The following is a 22,021-nucleotide window of genomic DNA, read 5'->3' on the forward strand; positions in this document are numbered from 1 at the left end:
ACTATGTTACTTTAGTACATTTCAGTATGTTATTTACTTATCTATATTTAAAAAGGTATTAACTTAAATACAATACCGAAAAGTATTTTAAATATGATTTAATGAAAAATTCGTTAAATTTTATTTACCATTTATACTTTATTTTAGTACCTATGTCCTACATAACATATATATTATTTACACACTTTTGTAATTCTAAATATTAATAAATATTTATGTAATGATGACATCATATTCTGATCATAATTCGAATAATTATTTATAATTTTATAAGTATTTACATGTGACGGAAATTACTCTAAACTACTAAATATGGGGTAATACTGGTAATTTGGTTTAAAAAAAAAAATAAATGTTGCACTTAACTCTAAAAAATTTAAAGTATTTACTTAGTACTTAGTAGCTAACACTTTATAGTAGTAATATAAACCATTTTAATATACTTGGTTTTATATAATTATTAGAGATTCACGAACTCTTGATTATGGGATGCCATTCCCCCCATCTACCCCTAATTACTAATTAATTGTTTAATGCTAATACGAATAATTTTAACTGATATCAATTATTGAATAATTAAGATTGTAAAATAGCAAAATAAAAATAAAATAAAAGACCTTTTTTAACATTTTTTAAATTTGTTTTATATTTATCCGAGTCTGTGTCGATATCTATAGCCGCAGTCACAATTGAATGTAATACGTTCTGTTCAATAATATGATTATTAGTTGTTAGTTCCTGAAACAATGTTTATATTAAGTTATATATCCGGCGCATTCAAATTGCGTCCATAAATAATACTTTATCCGAGTTGCGCCCACGGATTATTCGGTGACTGAGAATAATGTTTGGTGATAAACTCATAAATAACCGATATTTTACCTGTAAATATCAGCTTACAATTTATTATTGGAAATTCATTTCATTCTTGTTAGAATAATTAACAATTCGATATTCAATCATCATATTTTTAATTTAAATTTTACCATATAGTAATGCAAAATCTTGAAATAATTAAAATGTTTAGTGAAAAAAATTAACTACTTAACAGTGGCACACGTAACACCAGTGTACGACTTGAATTTTTTTAATGGTGAATTTCATAAGATTGGTATATAAAGGGAGTGGACAGTACTACGTAGTTGAGGAATGTTAAACTCATAAATTAAATTAAATCGTGGCGATGAGTGCTAAATGTCCTTAACATTTAGGTAATAAAAAACAAAATAATTTTTGATGAAAACAAATATGAATGATTTTATTGAGACCATTTTTTAATAAAAGTTATCTTATATACTACGGTTAGTAAAAGAAGGCATGATCACAACCGATCGGCTAAAAACAAACAAATTACTAATAAAGAATATGAATATAATACGTCCGGTAATATTGATAAACCAATATATGTACGACCTGATCCAGAGAACTGATTGCAACTGTTGATGTACGGACACTGTAGAGCAGCTGGTGGTGGATGGTTAGGTATACACCATTGCAGAGAACAGAGAGACAAAAACAACGTTAAGCACGTTGGTATGTGCAACTCTGATCGCAAATTCGCAATTGCAGAAGAAAAAACTGACAGTGGTATAAAACGTAACAACGACGACTACGTTCAACGTGTTCACACTCCTTAAGACGGACGGAAGATAAAACACGTGATATTTTGGGTCGTACTACGAAGATCATATGGACGACAGTACAAAAAATACAAAATATAGTTTGGAAGTGATGTCCAAAAAACACTAATCCTACTATTTATACTTTTTTGGTATTTTTTTAGTAATAGACAAGACTATAACAATACATACTAATGTGTTTTATAGTTTATTAAAATTAGTAAAAATAAATGATTTGAATTAATATTTTGCACGAAATATAATTTATGTAGAATTTAAAAAGCTACACACACAGTTTCGAATATCTTTCCTAGAGTTAAATACAAAGGCTGGAGAAAAGTATTTGTTTATCAAAAGTTTTTAAGCTAATTCAGAAATTGGAAAGTTTTGAAATTATTGTTTGGTATTTCATTTTTAAAACCCAAATATGGTTAAAAACTGTTATTATGAAAACCTAATGGCTATAAAACCAAACGATTATAGAGCTCATATTTATTTTAAATATTTTGAAAAAAATTATACTTCGCTGGAAAATGTTTAACCATCAATTCATGTTGAGCTAAGTTCTCAAACTCTTTGATGCGTACCACAAATCGTTTCTCTCTAAATTAAATGAGATGTTTTATTCATCGTTTCTTAACATTTTCAAATTTATTGAAATATTGAAAAATGTTCAAACTGACATTCATTATAAAATTTGAAGCTCAAATTTAACCAACAATCAAATAGAGAAAAACAAAAAGTAGAATTTATAAAAAAAAGAAAACTATGACTCAAATAGAAAACAAAAAATTAAAGAAATTCGTTAAATTAAAATTAAATTAAATACTTTAAATTCGTGCATGTAACAGGTACTCGGGGATAAAGTAAAACTTCATTCAGTCAGTTTTTTTTTGTTTGTTTTCTCTGTAAAGAAGTTTCACTTCAACAAAAATATATCGAGTCTATGTGAAAACCGCGAAAAATAATCGTGATAATCAAAATCGCGGAAGTAAAACAGTGAAAATAAAAACCGTGAACATTTTAACGGTGAAAACACTAATAGCGCAAAGTAAGAATACCTATATACGATATAGGATTCATGTATAAAGAATAATTTGATTATACCAGTGGTTTTCACTTTAATGCCGGATAAAACGCTAAGTTCGTAGTTCGTATGAAAGATTATTTTCGGAAATCAAAACACACAATATTAGTTTGAATCCCAAAATAATAATTTCCGATTTTGAACAAAGTTTAATAAACGCATTTGAAATAAGATTTCCCAATACAAAATAAAATGGTAGTTTTTTTTCATCAAAGCAATGCGCGTTTGGCGAAAAATTCAAACTATTTCCGAAATGGTAGAAAAATATAAAACAGACTCAGAATTTTCATTGCAAGTTCGTTACCTATCTGCCTTAGCTTGTGTTCCGGAAAATGACGTTATCGATGTATTTGAGACATAATGTGAAAGTACGTATTACACTGATAATGAAGAAGTTTTAAAACCACTTATTTCCTGTTTAAAGGATACATGGATCGGTTGTCAAAATATACGTAAAAGGAGGAATGCCAGATTTCCTATTTAACTATAAATCTGTTAGATGCCTACTATATCTGGTTTACCAAGAACAAATATCTATATTATATAATATATATATATTATTATTATATTATTAACTAATTATTTAATTATATCAGGACGCCTGGACGCAACTTATAAATGTCATGTGAAAATTATGGATGCAACTAGGATGCATTTTGCAGAAACCACAGACACAACTCGAATATCGTAATGTATAATTTCGTATTTAGGACGCAATAAGTATGCAGCAAATATAATATATATTATGATCCTTATTGTAGCAATAATACTATCTTCCAGAGGTTCCCAAACTGTGGGTCATGATTGTATTTTTAAATAATACATTTTTTGAAATAATGTTTTTATTTTTTTTTTTAAATAAATGTCGTAAGTAAATCCACTAAACAGCGAAAAAAAAGGCTAATTTAAATAATTGTGATTGACCAACATTTAAACAATTTCTCTAATGTATCATACCATAAAAAGTTTAGAAACCTCTGCTATACTCCATAAATTTAAGTTTTATGTAAATTTTATTTGTACAAATTTTACTTTTATAAGTTTTTCTATTAACTTTTCCTTTTCCAAATCATGTAGAATTCGTAATTTGGAAATAATTATGGATTCCAAATCTAAAAAATACATAGGTAATCGTAAAATAATTGATTTTATGCAACTTGAGTATAATATATAGACAATATAGTAGGTACTACCTAGTACCTATATATCAATGTATTCAAAGAACATTCAACAATAAAAAATTTAAAAAAGTAATATTTTATTACTGATTTATTACATTGCCTTTACACAGAATTTAGTTGTTTATATTAATTAATCTTAAAAAAGTATATATTTTTTATTTTAAAATTATTTTTTTACCTATATTAACAATTATAAATTTATAGTATCACGCATAATCTATATTACTTTTTATTTCTGTATTACTATTTACCTATATACTCTTGAAATTTGCTACACTCATCCGTATGAGATGACGACGTAGTTAAATCAATGCATGGTTTAACAATTTCCAATGCCAATTTAGTTGCTTCATAGTTTAATAATCTATCCTAAAAATCAATAATATTATTTATGTTTCTTCGAAAAAAAAAATGAATTCTGTCATGAAACTACTAAATTATAAACATCTTTCAGATTCTGAATGAACAGAGTACTAAATACATTTGATTTATAATGATTAATGATGTGTGTGTGAGTGTGTTTATTAAAAATATTATAAAGTATTATAAAAACATTAGTACCTACCTATATTACAAAATTATAAAAATATAAAAATATAATTTTAATAAAAATAAAATAAATATTAGCTTAATAAAATGCTTAGAGTATAAAATGTGATGTTAGTAAATCCTACTTATCAAATTGGAGTTAGTTATGATAGAGAGGTCAAATTTAATAATTCACAGTATTTTTTTATGAATTATTATTATAATTATAATTATATATTGATATAATTAAAAACTTAAGATGGAATACGTGAATACACAAATCCAATTTTTGATATAATGTATTTTTATAGTTTTCGAAAAAAATGTGAACAACCAAGTATTAAAAATAAATAAATGTCGTAAAAAGTTGTATCAAAAAACATACGATGACATTTAATGTAATATGATATAAGCTGATTACTGTTTTTTGCTTGATGATTGTGTACAATGATATAACTATTATTTAATTCAAATTGAACACACACATAATAATGATCAACATCCACTCAATGTCTATTGTTTAGTATTTGTGTCGAACGAGCACTTTTGACGTGAGGTAGATACTCGTTTTAAAATAAATAAATAGCAATCTTATCTTATTGCATTTAATAATTGTTGCTGTGGAAATGTGGACTAAAGAGTAAGTGATTCATGACAAAATAGATAGGTATAGATAGATAGGATCACATCGGTACGTGTTTTCGTCTGATCAGCGCACCACGCCTACTTCTGTTCTTGTGAACAAATTTCAATAATCCGATAATATGAACGACCAATGAGATGCGGAGAACTAAGTAATAGATGGGGTTTGGTGAAGGGAATGCGTATCAGCAAACATGTGATCATATCTATCTATTTTGTCATGGGGTGACCCCAGAATATACTTAGGTGAATGAGATAACATAATTACAATAAATATACAAAATTTGAGGATCTCTATTACAATAAAATTGATAATAATAATAATAATAATGATAGATAATATTAATGATTCAATGTCAGTAATATCACCAATATGATATTAAAAAATAACGCTTAATATATTACAAAATATAACATTTCAATGTAGGTAAATGTCAACACGCATTGTATACTGTATACAAATATGTACATATACAAGTATAATAGTAATATGCGATAAACTAAAAATGAAACTAAAACTGATAACCTGTAATACGTATCACCGGTTGTATCCAATTGTATTGTAATCTGCTATCGAACCACTTGACTCAATTGATAATTGGACACGATATAAAAATAACTGAAGGTCATGAGTCAAATATGTTGATTTAAATTCGCGCACACTAAAGCAGCGAAATTACCGATTGATAACACTAAAAAGGAGGATAGAACTCGATCAACGATTATCTAGGTCGACACTGAAGAACAATGTAACCACGCGTTTAGGGTACTACGAATAAGAGTCAGCATCGCAAAAAATTGTACATCGCGTAGATCAGACGACACACACCAATTGTAATGGCCTTATGAAGTAAAAGGTATCCCAAACTGAAAATCTATTACAATCAAAATTGCGAAAAAAACGATAGACACGTACGACAAAAAACACGTGTCGTCAAATTGACGATAGAAAACGAACAGGCAAGCACGCATAAGAAATGTCACGATGGTAAAAACGGGAGACGTCGAGCTGTAGTAGGACCAACTTAATTTTGGATTAACTAAACAGTGACTTAGTCCTGGATCAGTAGAAAAATTAGTATTTTTACATGGTAATAAATAATTAATAATAATATTTTATATTTATATTTTAAATTTAATTCGTATTAATATTATTATAGTGTGGTTAACGAAAAGTAGGCCCCGATCGACCATTTCACGACAAGAGTATCCAAATGTTTTCCAGCAAAAATAATTTCAAATTATGCAATGTCTACCATATTATTAGACTTTAATTATTTTTTACGCTTTATATAATATGAATAGTCAGATTTAATAATAAAAATATACATTTACAAACAAAGTCATAGTCGTAATAAAAATTAACATAATAATTCGTCATTGTCATTTTCATCTTCATCAGTCGAACTTTCATCGGGATTTATGGTAAATATGACAGTCTCTAAAATTTCATTCCTTAATCCTTCTTTTACCAAATCCACGTCTTCGAGTTTGCTGCAATGTTCACCACATTTTGTCTTAACTTCTTTGATGATCGCATCTAAGGCATCTGCCATTTTGAAAGTATTTTTTTTGGCGACTTCACCCTTGACTTGCACCCAAATCAGGTCAATTGGGTTGTACTGATAAAGGTAAGGTGAAAATCTTATCACTTCATGACCCATTTGCAATGCGACTTCATCGAGTTTATATTTTTTCTCTTCCGGTATTGCCAATTTAACTTTTTCTCGTAGTTCACATAGTGTTTCTACAGGTGAATAATTAATATATATTTTTTTTGAGCCATTTTTGAACATCTGCCTTTCGCGTGTTTGCCTTAAGGTAATCTTTGACTAGCGCAGAATGGTAGAAAGCATTGTCCATCACTATGATGCAAGGTTCTTCTAAATTGATCAACATTTCAACAAACCTTTTTTTCAAAAATATCAGCATTCATTTGCGAATGATAGTATTTCGTACTACCCGATTTATATCGAATGACCAATGTCGAATTTTTCACAAATTCAAATGAAGGTGAATCAGCGTGGCATACAATGAGTCGAGCGCCTTTTCCATTAGGTACTTTAAGTCCCTCGGTGTTTTCTTATACTTCTACATAAGTGTATAACTAATAACAACGCAAAAACAATTTTAACTTTAAAACTCGCGCCAATTTTAAAACCAAAGTTATGTGAACACAGGAATAAGCTGGTATAACGCAAACCACGGTACCTACGACTTTTACGACGATTAAAACATAACCACATAAGAGATTGTTAACAACATAATTCGTATCACGAATGTTGTCACGTTTATGAAACAACAGCACTACGTACCAATATAAATAATATTACGAAAATGTATTATGATATGTGATGAAATGCCGCCTGAAAACCATCTGTGCTGTTATAAAATAAAAATAATAATAATACTCCTAAACAAAAAACGGCCGATAGGCGCGTTATGATCGTGGCCTACTTTTCGTTGACCTAATTATTAATATTGCGTACTTAATTTATATATTATGTAGTTGCAGTTACATAGATTTAAAATTTAGAATAGGTAATATGAACACTCGAAGTATAATTGAAATTAAAGTTGATTTAATTTTTGAATGATAAAAAATGTTGAGTTTGAGATTTTTAGACAATTTTCAGATTTGTTTAGGTTTGAGTTCTAAAAAATATTTAAGTTGGATTTGATTTCAAAAATCAGGGTTCGACCACCACTACAATTTATTTATTAAATTTATTTAGTCTATTAATTTATCATTTTAAACTAGAAACTCAAGCTAAAATAATGGTTCTTTATTAATATTCTTTCGTAATTTGTAAATTTGTAAATAAAATAATTATAAATAAATTCTATTTTACGTGCTTGATAGTTTATTATCTATTTACTCACCAATATCACCATGTATATAGCAACATGTAGTGCACATATTACACATTATATTTGTATATAAAGTAACTATCATATTTTAACTCGAAAATACGTCTCGAGTTTATTTAGAAGTTATAATATTGTACTTACTTCGGTGGATAATACCGGCCTTTTGATTGCTTCAAATATATTAATTAATTTTTCAGTGTCTTCAACACTTTTATTGAAAAATACTAAAAACTTGTACATAGAAATATGATCCCTGTACAAAATATCGTCATCAAATGTATTCCATAACGTCGGACGGTCCAAATAATTTTTTAATTTATTTCTCGTATACGTATCAATGTCCTAAGGATGATATAATAAGATAAATTATTTAATCCAAAAAAATAAATACAATGAGATTATCGTACGTATTTTAAAAACTATTGGAGTATTTCTATTGAGCAGTTTTTACTTAACTTTAGATCAAATTATGTATCCTATTTTTTAGTATTTATGTATAGCCCATGGTATTATGCTCCATCGGATCATAATAGAAACAAGTTAATAGAGACCATGTAGTGTGAACTTTGAGGCCCAATTCTTCAAATCCTTTAATTAAGTCTAAATATTTAGAATACTAAAAAAAATTCTTTATTTTCATGTCATCAAAATTCAGAGTGTGGTATTTTTCTTTCTCACTCATTGAATCTACCTTAATTTTTAATTTTTTAAATAATAGTAGACTTAATCCTGGTCTACTTAGATATTCTAAACCCGAGTACCCAACGTTTATCTATTTGGGGAAAAACCAATTAACAATATCTGGTTAAAATAAAATAAAAATGTATAAGCAGAGGTAAACTTAAAATAAACTTTGGGCAAATTACTTTTTTTTTTAAGACCACAGTTAAAATCAACTATATTTCTATATTAACTTGAGTTTTTTAATTTTCAGATGGAAATATCAATAATTTCATAGTGTATTTATATTGACGATGTTGTATTTTCTTGACATTTTTAAATTGTTTTTTAATTCTAAAATTGTTACTCATTTAAGAGCTATTTTTTTTCTGACGAGCTACTGTAAATTTTAATTTTAGAAATAAATTTGCATCTGAAGTTTCATTTTAAAGCAGTAGTTAATGTCAAATTACCAACACTTAGAAAAAAAAATCTTTGGTAATTTTCCTGGAATGGAATTATTAGATTGTGTTAACTATATTTAGTAGATTTTACTGGTGTTAATAATTTAATCATTTTAATTGACTCAAAAAATAAGATAGTTGATGTATACTGTAAACTAATTATTTGAATAAATCAATTTGGACTGGACTTAAAGGACTGAAGAATATGTTTTTATATTTATATTAACAGGTATATCATTGCTATCTGTTTCAACAAATGGTTGGGGGGATTAAACTTTTTTTAATCTGTATTTGTTAAAACTAGTAAAGTTTTTATCAAAAAAATTACTATCACAAATGTGAAATTTATTTTATTATTGCATTATGTATCTGTATAAAATATTTTATTTGAGATCTGCCATATCACTATTTCTTATATAGTATCTACCTATATAAAACAATTTTATAAATTATAAATAAAATAATATCGTATAATCACAATATACCAAAAATGAAACTGAGAAATTTTCATCTATAAGTCTTAAAAACTTAATAGATCTTTAATGAGAACATATCTAATATAGCAATATGCAGGTCTTGATTAATCGTATTATTTTATAATAATGTTAAAACTAACTTTCTAACTTAATTACTTGGTTTTAATAAATTACATTTTTTAACTTAACGATTAGAATTCAATGTGTAATATTTTGTCTTGATCTAAGGCTACCAAAAAGTACATTATATATTCATAAATCTTTATTAATGAAGTAGTTACCATAATCTGGACTCAATCTGTCTCAACAAAAGTAAATCATTTGGAAAACTGTATATTTAAGACCTGATTCAAAACAAACACTTTTACTGCATTGTACCTATATGTACACTCATTTCCACTTTGTTTTTGTGACGTGTCGAAAAGTGATTTTATAAGAAAAACTTTTAAAACATAAACAAATACTACACTGGATTAAAGAGTTATAACATGACTTATGAGTATACAAAGTTAACAAAATTAATAATTATCACGGTTTATGATGGTTAATATTTAAATTTATTAGCGATGATCAGCGTTGATAACAGTAAATTGGATATTACAAAATGTATACCTAACATTTAATATTTCTACAACACGTCAGCGAATTCTGTTGCCAGAAATCCATTAATACTATAATTTTGGCTATATTTGAGTATCCAATATATATCATTGAGTAGACTATCTATGTATATAAAATATACCAATAGGTTACCATTTTCACCAATTTATTATTACAGCTTATGGTTTTTATAATTAATAATAAAAATCAATAGCAATCATTTATAAACAAAAATATCCATCGTAAATCTCAAATGTATTTTGTAATTTCATGTGTACTATGCAACCTTTGTTTTATGTTCTTTGTATATTCCATCTTCTAGTCCTGTTGTTTTATATGAATCTTTTGTTACTGCTGTTCAATCTGTAACTGATTTTCATCCTGGATGCTTATTCATTTTTTTGTGGTGACTTTAACCTTCCTGATATATCATGGTCTAACGATGACTTTGGTCTCACTTACTCTACTCCTGGTCCAAGATTTTAATGAATTCCAAAACTGTTTTATTTTATCAAATTTTCAGCTGAACCAGGTATCAAATTCGCATGATGATATACTACTCATCTTCTCTAATGAGACAATACTCTCTGTTGTTAAATCTGATGTTATTATTGTTACCTGCGAAACGTATAATCCTGCATTCGAAATCAAATTTTTCATTAACAGTGAATTACCTTTCGTTGATAATACTAATAAATACTTTGATTTTCGTCATGCAAATTATACTGAAATATCTAAGTTTCATAATTCGTACAATTGGTTGGAAGCTATTAGGTTACTTAATGTTAATTCATCTACTGATACACTGCATGATGCTTTACATTATTGTGAGCCAAATTTCGTACCTGAAATAATTTATACATCATCTAAATTTCTGCATTGGTTTTATAAAGATCTTAAGTATTCTCAAAAAAAGTCATCCATATTAAATATAAAGCGTCGTGGTGTCCTTTAGACTATAATGCGCTCCCTAACCTTGGGAGCCGTTATAAATTTTAATATAAAAAATGCTATAAATCATTCTTATTCCCAACTGAAAATAAACTTAAGCTGAATCCGTGCATATTCTGGAACTTAATACGAAAAAATACCTCGTATAGTGTAATTCCGAACACAGTTCACTAGGATAATATTATTTACTCGGGTCCTGAATCAATCTCTAATCTATCCTCTTCATATTTTAGTAACGTTTATGTTAATACACCATTAAGCAACTGATATTCCTTGTTTTTATTTTGATCTGTCTAACAAATGTGAAATCAGTCTTATCAATGTTGAAAATGGTTTATCCTCATTGAATAATGTAAAATCAGCTGGGCCGGATGGTTTACTTAGCACGTTTCTATTTAATATTAGGTCTGCATACTGTTTTCCGTTATGGTTGATATTTTGTTGTTTGTTAAAAGATGGTATTTACTCTTCATCATTTAAAATGAGTTCAGTAACTCAAGTAGTCAAAACAGGGGATAATGCTTATGTTAGAAATTACCTACCAATTTCGATCCAGAACTATATTACTAAACATTTTGAATAGTTAGTTCTTAAAAATATTTTGCCTTCAGTTAACACAGTTTTAATAGACGAGCAAAATGGTTTTAGATACTAACGATCTGCCACCTTAAATTGAATTTTGTTTTGGATGCAGTTGAACCAGGCTCACAGATAGGTGTTATTTCGCCATAGCTTTTGACCGTGTGGACCACTCATTTCTTATGGAAATTTTATCAATAATTGGTTTTGGTGAATCGTGTCCCTCAATGAGAGTATTTATCACCTATACTTTTTTTTGATATACCTACAGGCCCTGGTCCGGTAGCGTGTGTGTAAAACTAGGTGTGTGTTTCAACTGTTATGTGAGTATTGGTCGACCAAATATTTGTGTTTGTATGACCATCGGATCTTGAGTTATATTATTATATTTGGTAGCCATTCAGGCATATTATTATTATTTTACTAGCAAGCTGCTTCGCTATTGCAAGATTTCTCAGATATTAAATTGCTATTTATTTTCTGGATGTTTCTGGATGTTTTTTTTATTTAAGACCGCTTTTAGTCACCTTTTCGTGGTAATGTAGCCATATAATAATAATATAATAATATTATAATATATAATTTAGCGTCGCCACCATGGATTCTTCATAATGTTTAAACAAATTTTATTGTATGTAGTGGCAATATAACTAATTGCCCAATGTTATTGCTTTATTCATATGCGTCCTGTAGATGAATATAACTTTCAGCACGCAATGTCTTTTAATTGTGTCTTATAAACGCCAAACGCTCAGATTCGGTTTTGGTATACTGATCAACTATATATTGGTTATATAACATGCCATATCTAAGTAAATGATTTGAATTGTTCTAGCGTTCCATTATGCGATAGCAATAATAGTTCATACATGAAACTTTTTTTTGTGTATTAACTGTAGTAACAGGACCAACTTGAGGGATATCTATCGAGTATCCATCTTCACCGTAGGGGAACATTAATGGATATTGAAGACTGTCGTAGGATCGGTGCAATTCAGAAATTATTTGAAGATTGTCATCACGACATCGCAATACAATATCTCTTTTGTCGAATTGTTGTCCTGTAATTATAACGGCTACTTCGCTCGTTGACGGAGCATTGTAACGACCGCGATGTTCACCATTCGGAACTTTGTTAGAGTGAATTACCAATTTATAGTCTGTAACATTAGAAGGAACACTTTCAATGGCTGTTTTAAAAGACTTTACTTGTCTATTATGAGTATTTAACATGTCTTGTAGGGACCTCATTAATACTCTGTCGAGGATCTCTCTTGAATTTATGTTACATCGTGTAGATACTTGTGTATCGGGATCGAAAATAAAATAAATCTGCAAAAATTTATGATCATTAGGATGATATGGGAAAGAACTGCCGGCAACGTGGTAAACCTGACCCTGTATTTTAAAGGTAGGCATAAACCCTTTATGAACTACCTGCTTTCTTCTGAATGAAGTCATTTGGAAAGCATTGTTGTAATAACGAATATCGCGTGTGAATTGTTTATGTTTTGTGTGACTTCCATTAAGAAGGGAATTCAATGGTTCTAATGGTATAATTATATCATCTAATTTTAATTTGCCATTAGAGCAACATAAGATTTTGCAATCGTCTTTCCATCTCAGAGCAGAAAAAAACTGGCAAACTATTGTAGGATTTCCTATAAAAACTGATGGGTTATTTTTGTAATCCACCGTTAACTCATAGTTCATAGCATAATAATCTTTTCTCGACCATGAACCTCTGTCGCTAACAACATCATCATTATTTGCTGTCGTTCTCTACGTACTACACGCATTCTTTTGGCATCATTCTGAGATCGACCAAAGTTTAACTTTCATCTAGGCATTTTAAAAATGAAAGTAATACAATTAATTACCCCTTTAAATGATTAAACCAACCAACAATCAACAGTTAATAAAATAACAATCAAAATCGATAAAAGACGTGTTTTACCGAAAACGATAGAAAACTATTACACAGTCCATACAACGATAGGTAATAATATCAGCATACGGCGATGTTAAAATAAATGCGGAAATCTATACAGTATAGACTATACTAATATATAGAATAAACTGAGTGAAGTAAAATATAAAAAACAACCGCAGTCTCAAATCTGTACAATAGTATCGCAGCAAAAACAGCGGCAAACAGCGATGCAGTCTACGTAACACACTGAAGGCAACTGTCTTGACGTAACGACAGAAAATAACATCGGCGTATGATTGATATTGAATGCAGTGGATGATAGTGAGTGGGAAACGCCAGACGACGCTAGCGCACAATACCTGCCTTGGTTATTAACTAAGATATTAATACGAATATTGGATATACATGTTGTTGGTGTACGTGTGATAAACTTTTCGGAACACTGCCGATATCAACACAATACAATTCGACGAACAAAAAGGTCAGGTTGCAGGTAGCAGGAAACCCATGGCCCGCACAATATGTACAATAATATATATACAATGTATAGATTATAGGTATACAATTTACACGTTTATTTTAATTAATAATAACTTATTATTTATTAACTTAATCGGACTAATTTTTTGCCTTAAACCTTCTCTGCGATGTTCTCTTTAATTTAAAAAAAAAATTGCACGATGATTGAATAAGTAGTTTCGGAGTTTATCCCGAACAAAAAAAAGCGACTTCATTTTATATAGTAGTATAGATATAGATTTTATTTTAATGCGTTGAGGTAGTGCTTCATATTATGTTGCCTACCTCAAAGTCGTGAAAGCCCAACATATTATTTCCTTTATATTAATAAGCGTTGAACGCGGCAACACAAAGGCGAACAAGAAAAAAGATCTATAAAAGCGAACCACCTGTAGTAGTGGTTGACTGCGCAACATATAGATGATGTATACTAGCCAAGATTTTCAATACTCAGATTGAGAACTTTCGTTTATCAAGAAAAAACATCGTCGCTACCTCATATTTGCCAACGTCCAATTTTCATTCTCCCGACTATAGTATTGTATCCAGCACATATAATGACAAAGTAATAAATGAGATCACATAAATTATACATAAAGAAAATTTGAAGGACGAAAAAAAAAAAGTCGTGGATTTTAGGTATAGGAGAAGAATGGAGACCCAACAGATGAAGGTGCTAATACAGCATCATCAGCAATATAATCGTTGAGTCAAAAAAGCATCTTCACGCCACACACTATCACCTTACACTTCCATTACATTAAAAACCAATTTTAAAAGTATTGTTGAATTATGTATATGATATGGTTCTAAAATATATATTTATATGTAAAAAAAATATCCTTACATATATAAAAAACAGGCCTTTTTTATGTACCCATTTTGTGACGACGCTATTTAACTTTTTTTACCAAACCTAACCACGTCACCCGATTTCCAAAATTTTGATTTTAAAGCGTTGAAATTGGTAAAAAAATATTAAGTTAATTAATAAAATAAGTCAGATTGTTACACAAACTATTAAAAAATATATATATATGTTAAGGCTAAGCGGAATGACTATAATATAACCTGACTAATTCACTGATTGATAAACGTAGAACCTAAAGAATGATAAATCGAGGCTTGCAATTTACACACTACATTCGTATAAAAGATTAAGAGTGAAATAAGAAAGCATTTTATAAAATATGCATTTGGAAGTGGTGCTTGCATAATTTTGTTGAGATTCAAAATAGAACATCGTTAAACCGAATATAAAATAACAAATTAATTAAAGCTCGAATCATATTAAAGAATTGGCATTTTTAACGGGCAACGAAGTTCACGGGGTCAACTAGTAACTTTATATAATGTATACCTCTAAGACAGTCAACAGTATTTAAATAGTTAAATCATAAAATATTTTCTTTACTATTACTTTAAAATGTACTATTTTTTATTTGTAAAAATTAAGATAAAAATATAAAACATAAATAAATTGTCATCAGCTATTACAATCAGCTATTTATTCATCACAAGAATTACATAAGATTTATACGTAAAGTTAAAAACGTTAAAATAATCTATTAAAACATGAATCGTTTTTTCTCATACAAGCATTACAATTTTTAATAAAGTGTAATACTTTTAGCAAACTTTTCGATAAAATAGATAAAATTTATCGTTAAACTTTGTCTATTAACTGTATAGTTTTATTTTATTTTTTCTTATCTGTTTTTAGTCAAAATCATAAGTATTTGATTATTGGATTAATATCAACTACATATATAATTTTTGAGTAGACTGAAGTACTATTTTATTTAGTTATTTCTTTTTATTTACGATGAGAGAAGAAGAATAATTGTTCACACAAAGCCTTCCCTGCTGTTAATTAAACAAAGGAAAAATATATAATATATTATTTAAACATTAAAAAAGAAAAGATATATAATAATGGTAATTTGTGCCATTTGTTAGTAATAAATTAATATTTTATAAATTGAATATCGGTACTTACCTTGTCTAAAAAATATCTTCTAAACAATAATACTGCAGAACTGGGAAATGATTTATGAAATAAAAAAAACTCTTCTTCTGCGTCTAATAATTTAGTTTCTTCATCTATTAAGGTATTTTCATATGGTACATACTTAGTAATATCTACTTTCAATGTTTGTAATAGTATATACCATATTCGTGCATGTCTTATTTCTTGTTCTGTACTAGTATTAAGATCATACAATTGGTTTCGTATAGATATGAAAAAATTCAAACCTGAGAATACGAATCATATGTTTAATATAATAAGATTAAAATAGAATAAACATAATAAAACAATAGGTGTTCATTACTTAACAATATACTTAAATAAAAAAGTCGCTCATTTTATAAATGTTTAATTACAGAAAGTTTTCGGCATATTCGTGATTTTAAGGAATTTCGTTGAAATGGTTATTTAATCATATAAATCAGTAAATAATACCCCCCTCCCAAAAAAAAAAAGTTAAATTAGCAAAAAAATTATTAGCTTTATTGAATTGAAAATAACCAAGCGACCCTCTTCGATGACAGAATTAAAAAAACGAATCATTTTAATCGTGACTTATTGTGTGCACACACAAACACTTCATTGTTAAATGAAAACATTTTTGTTGGAGCTTAGTATCTGTGATTGAATGTAAAAATAATAATTTAATTGATTGTTTTCTATTATTGACAAAAATTATACATTATCACCAATTTTATCTTATAAGATCTACAATAATCAATTCAGAAGAACTATTATAGATTTTTTTTGTTATTGTTATTTAAAAATAATTTGGTTTTGTTTGATCAACAATACTTTGAACAACTGGACGAATTAATATCTTATGTTCTATTTTTTACTATCCAAACAACAATATAAAAATTTACTGGACGTGTTTATACAATAAATTTGCTCTCAAGTCTTTCTCGTACTTATAAATCTAGTAAATGTGGGTAGTTTTTTGTGTACTTTGTCTTAACTGTGTAATGATAGCCACATATAACGCTATAATAGTGGCATCATCATAATCCCTTACATGTACATAGTCGCACATATGTTCAGTAAATTATTCACTCGATAGCAAACATATGTGGTCAGACACTGTTATGTCCTTTGACCATTATATAATTTTATTACACCACCGGCTCAAAAAGACACCCACCACGTGTCAGGTCTAAACTTACTAACATTAAATGTAATGTGTCTGCTTTTAATTATGAATTTCTTGTTATTATCAAAACATGTTTATAAGATTATATTCCTGTTTGAAAATTTGGTTTTATTAATTATATTGTTTATAGATGTGATAGAAATAACTTAACTAAAACTTTTCTAAGTTTTGGTAGTATTTTTATTGGCGTATGTATAGATTTAATCTGACCATCTGAACTAGACATTACCTTAAGACTATGGATTTTATCTGTAAACCATGACAATGTACTTTTAATTTTATTATTTATTTAATTATTTACATTTTATATTTATAGTTTTATTTTTTTTTGTAGTTATTTTATTTTATACTTATGTTTTGATTTATGTTAGATTTATATTGTGGCTTTAATTGTGTTGATTTGTATACTAGCCAATTGAAATAAATAAAAAAATCTGACTACCAATGTCTATTTTCAACAATTTTTGTGAATGTCTCTGTTGATTCATTAAAGTTTGTTATAAGTGGAGTTTATATTCCGCCTTCTGTATTTTCACTTATCTATGAGTTACACTTACAGTCCATCGAATCAGTTTTCTGTCAGTTTTCGAATCACACTTGAATTTTTTGTGGCGACTGAAATTTTCCAATAATAACTTAGCAATTAGCATAATGTTTTTAAACAGGTTAGTTTACTTTTTTCTACGTCTATATGTGCTCACTGTGATCCCGAAATTTTAGAATCTCACTGTTTTTTCCAAAGAAATATATATATATATATATATATTTTTACGGTGATAACAGCGTGGTGATTTTGCTTGTTTTTGATGTTACTTTATTTATTTGTATTGTCACCATAATTGATTTTTTTTTTGTTTTGTTTAACTTATTTTACACCAGTGAGTCCATATTAGTGTTCAGAAGTGTTTAAGCAGATCAGCTTAAGGTCTATCTCCACTTCTGAAACTCGTTCTACTCCAGAATTTCACTTAATCTTTATCACTTATTGCCTTCTGAAGCTATTGATCATTTGTTTACAATTTATGTTTGTTCGCTGCTGCAAAACAATAAGGTATGCTCTATCTGTGTATGACGCCACAAATTCGGTCTTTTAGTTTACCTGTATCTTACTACGTTGCTGTAGTGTCGGTTGTGACCTCCAATTCTAGTCTACTTCTTCTGGTTTGTACTTACTGCTTCACTGCTTCGCTTCAACAATAAGTACCTCATAAAAAAAAAAAAAAATATGTTATCCCGGTCTTATCTGCTGATAATTGTGCTTTTATTAGGAGTTCTACTATCAGCGACCTTATGTATACACTCCAGTCTTTCCGCAATGAATTTTTGAAATCCTCTGAGTCGCAGATTGCAGTGCAGGTCTCGCAGTTTAATGAGATTAAATGCGATATAAAGCAGCATTCTTCTTTGATCGCTGAACTCAAGGCCGAATATGCTCAATACAAGGTGGAAACAAACATCCTTAAAAATTAAAAGTTAAGATTATAGAGGAGTGCCCTGTGTCTCCTGCCCATTCAACATCTTAATTTACCCAAATGTTACAGATATTTTCTCATCGTTTTCTTCTTCTCCTCAGCATATCAATGATGATAAAAAAATGTTGGAGCAAACTTTTGGTAAATATTATAGTTTTTCCCCTAAATCTACCATGAAACTTGTACGTCTTGGTAAAGTACGTTCCGATAATGTCCGACCGCTGAAAATGGTCCTTCTCTCCAAGGACCATACGATTAGCTTTTTACGTTGGTTTAATGAGGCTAAGCTTAAAAGCATTGAGTTTCCGACCAGTTTCCAGAATGTCAGAGACAAAATTGAGTATGAATGAGGATTAATATGGGCATGTCATTTCGAAATTGAACGTCGGGATAATTTTGGTGAAGTTGGTTTACAGATAAGATACATGAGCGGTGTTCCAAAAATTGTACAGAATATCTAAAAAACAGTCCTGCCCCGTAGTGTCATGCAGTCAACAAGATTTAGTCACTATGTCTGGGGTTCTTCCTCCATCGCCTTCATCAACCTACCCATCCAACTCTTCAGCCTTTCAACACTCGAAATTTTAAATTATGCTCACGTTTTATTCATTCCACCCTACCATTAAAAATACTGTAATCTTATAAGACAATTATGTAATAATACGTTAACTCCTACTGATAATTTATTGCTTAAGACTTCTGTAAATCACAACCTCTGTATATTCTACCAAAATTTATGTGGTCTTAGAACTAAGCTCTTTAAAGTAAGATCTTCGTTTCCTTCCTTTATTTCTTACGACATAATTATTCTTACTAAAATCTGGCTATCTCCTGTCATATATAGAAACGAATTAGTTTTTGATGGATTCCTTGTTTTCCGGCAGCATATAAACTCTTCTAATAGTAACTTTTCTTGTAGCAGAGGTATTCTTATCGCAGTTAAAGCCAATCTTAAAACAACCATAATACCTCCTGGTAATGTAGATGTTGAGCAAGCATTTATCACTCTCACTTTAGATTCTTTTAGCGTACTCGTTGGTATGCCTATTACTAATATTATTAGTACTACTCATTGGTTCCTCCTAATTCTCTGCTCTCTGTCTTTGAATCTCAAATTCCATACCTCCGCTGTTGAACAACTAATTTTGTCTCTTAATTCTTGATACACTCTATTTTGTGGAGATCATTATACACTATACAGGTACCTCAAGTATCCTGGTATCAAAGATAGGTTAAGCTCAATTACCTTCGGTTGCTTAACACCCTCTTCTACTCACCTAGTTGATATTTTTTCTTTCCTCAATCTCTTCCAGAACCTAACTGTCATGGTGTGCTTCTTGATCTCATTTTTTTCAACCTGTAATGAACCTTCTATTGATTGTGCTTTCATTCCAATTGTTTGTTATCTTGCTTACTATCTGCCATAGTTTACTTTTACATTATAAACCTCCCAACCGTAGCTCCCGCGCTTACCACGATTTTACATCGTGTGCCTATATCTCAATCGTTTAGCTTTCTACTCACGTTCTCTAAATATTCTATTGAGGATGCCATTGTGTTATTTAATTACGGTCTACTTAAAAAAAAAAAAAAAAAAAAACAAGCTCATCAAAAATATAAAAAGACTAAGTGACTTTCGGTCTATCTATTATTCTCAGAATTAAGAGCGAAATGCAAATTACATTCAAAAGAAACTGAGAATTTCCTAACAACTTCACCTAGTAGTTTTTGGAAATACGTCCACGATCTTAAACAGAATTCATCCATTCCTTCTTCAGTCCATTTGGACGGCATAACCTATAATTATGTCGTCTAGGCAGCTAACTTATTTGCAACTAATTTTCCTCTACTCTTTAACCCTCTTTTATCTATTTTCAACTAATTTGCTCTAACTCATAATGGATTGCCTTTCGAACTGCCATCTGACATAAACTTTTCTCACGAAGACGTCTTACTATCTCTTCATTTATTAAGTTACACCAGCTTAAACGGATCAGATGAAATATTTGCTTGTTGCTTCTTCAATTGCCATAACCTATGCCCATACCTTAGTGGCTCCTGGTATTTGAAAAAATTTTCCCGTTGTTCCTATTCATAAATCTGGTAACTCACCCGATGTGTAAAACTATCACCCTATTTCTTTCATCCCTAATATCGCTAAAAAAATTAAATAACTTATGTACAATAGGGTCAAACACAGTTTGAATCATGTCATTATTGGAGAACAACATGGGATCAGGCCTTGAGAGTCCACTATAATTAGTAGTGTTGAATTATTTAGTTCGTACATCGTTGAATGCCTTGAGCAGAAAAACCAAATTGACGTGATTTTTACGGATTTTAGAAAGTTGTTTGAAACAGTTGATCATTTTCTTATTATTAATGAACTACAGGGACTTGGCATCGGTTATCCACTCCTTACTTGGTTAAAATCTTATCAAAAGGAGCAGGAAACTGTTTGTTAAGGTTCATGATTAACTTTTTTAATTAATAGATGTTCCACGAGGGTTCCCCAAGGAGGTCACCTTAGCTCTCTATTATTTATCCTATTTATTAACTCTATCAATAAATGGATCACCAAAGCCAAGTCCCCCCGATTTACCAATGACATAAAATTATACTTAAAAAATTGATTTTCCTGATAGTTGTCTCATTCTCCAATTTAAACTTGATACCTTCTCCACTTGAATTCTGCGTCTAGGTTTGTTGCTCAATCTTGAAAAGTGTCATATAATGTAATTTACTTGAAGTCGTTTTCCTATCTACCATCTTTATTGCTTCAGTGACGTTCTTATTGAACGAGTGTTAGTATTCAAGGATCTCAGCATTTTCTATTCCTCCTCTTTAATTTCAAACACCACATTAATGTAATTTTTCTTAAAGCTCTTAAGGTAGTAGAATTTATTAACGAGTCTCTAAAATTTTCTTCTCGACAAACTGCCTCCACTCTATTTCTGTCTGGTACGCTCTAAGATAGAGTATGGTGTCGAAGTTTGGCATCCCTACCTAGCCAAAGATCAATTAAGACTGGAAAGAGTAAAATAAATTCCTTTCTTTTGCAGCTTTTTATTGCAAATTGATCCCTCCCCCCCCCGCTCACGACTATTTGATAATCATTTTCACGTTCCATTAGTCATTACACTCTTCAAATTATTGTTACAATCACCTTATGCATCGTACGATTTGAAATTTAAATTACAAGTTGTAACTGTAGCTTATTTTTTGGGCCACTTATGTATATATATATATTTATAATTCTT

General features: G+C 29.3%; 1 protein-coding gene across 3 annotated transcripts in view; it reads right to left on the minus strand.

Moving 5' to 3' along the window:
• The window catches only part of LOC114128775 (uncharacterized), a 76,577-nt gene that overhangs the window by 13,603 nt on the left and 40,953 nt on the right, over positions 1–22,021 (minus strand). For all 3 annotated transcript variants that reach the window (XM_027993363.2, XM_027993362.2, XM_050205532.1), the window contains 5 exons: positions 16,110–16,366; positions 8,070–8,270; positions 4,139–4,256; positions 3,739–3,818; positions 618–738 (listed from right to left, as the gene is read on the minus strand). In XM_027993363.2, the coding sequence (XP_027849164.2) occupies positions 618–738; positions 3,739–3,818; positions 4,139–4,256; positions 8,070–8,270; positions 16,110–16,366 (777 nt within the window). The remainder of the gene's footprint in view (positions 1–617; positions 739–3,738; positions 3,819–4,138; positions 4,257–8,069; positions 8,271–16,109; positions 16,367–22,021) is intronic.

Source organism: Aphis gossypii, chromosome X (assembly GCF_020184175.1).
Source record: "Aphis gossypii isolate Hap1 chromosome X, ASM2018417v2, whole genome shotgun sequence".
Taxonomy (NCBI): Eukaryota; Metazoa; Arthropoda; class Insecta; order Hemiptera; family Aphididae; genus Aphis; species Aphis gossypii.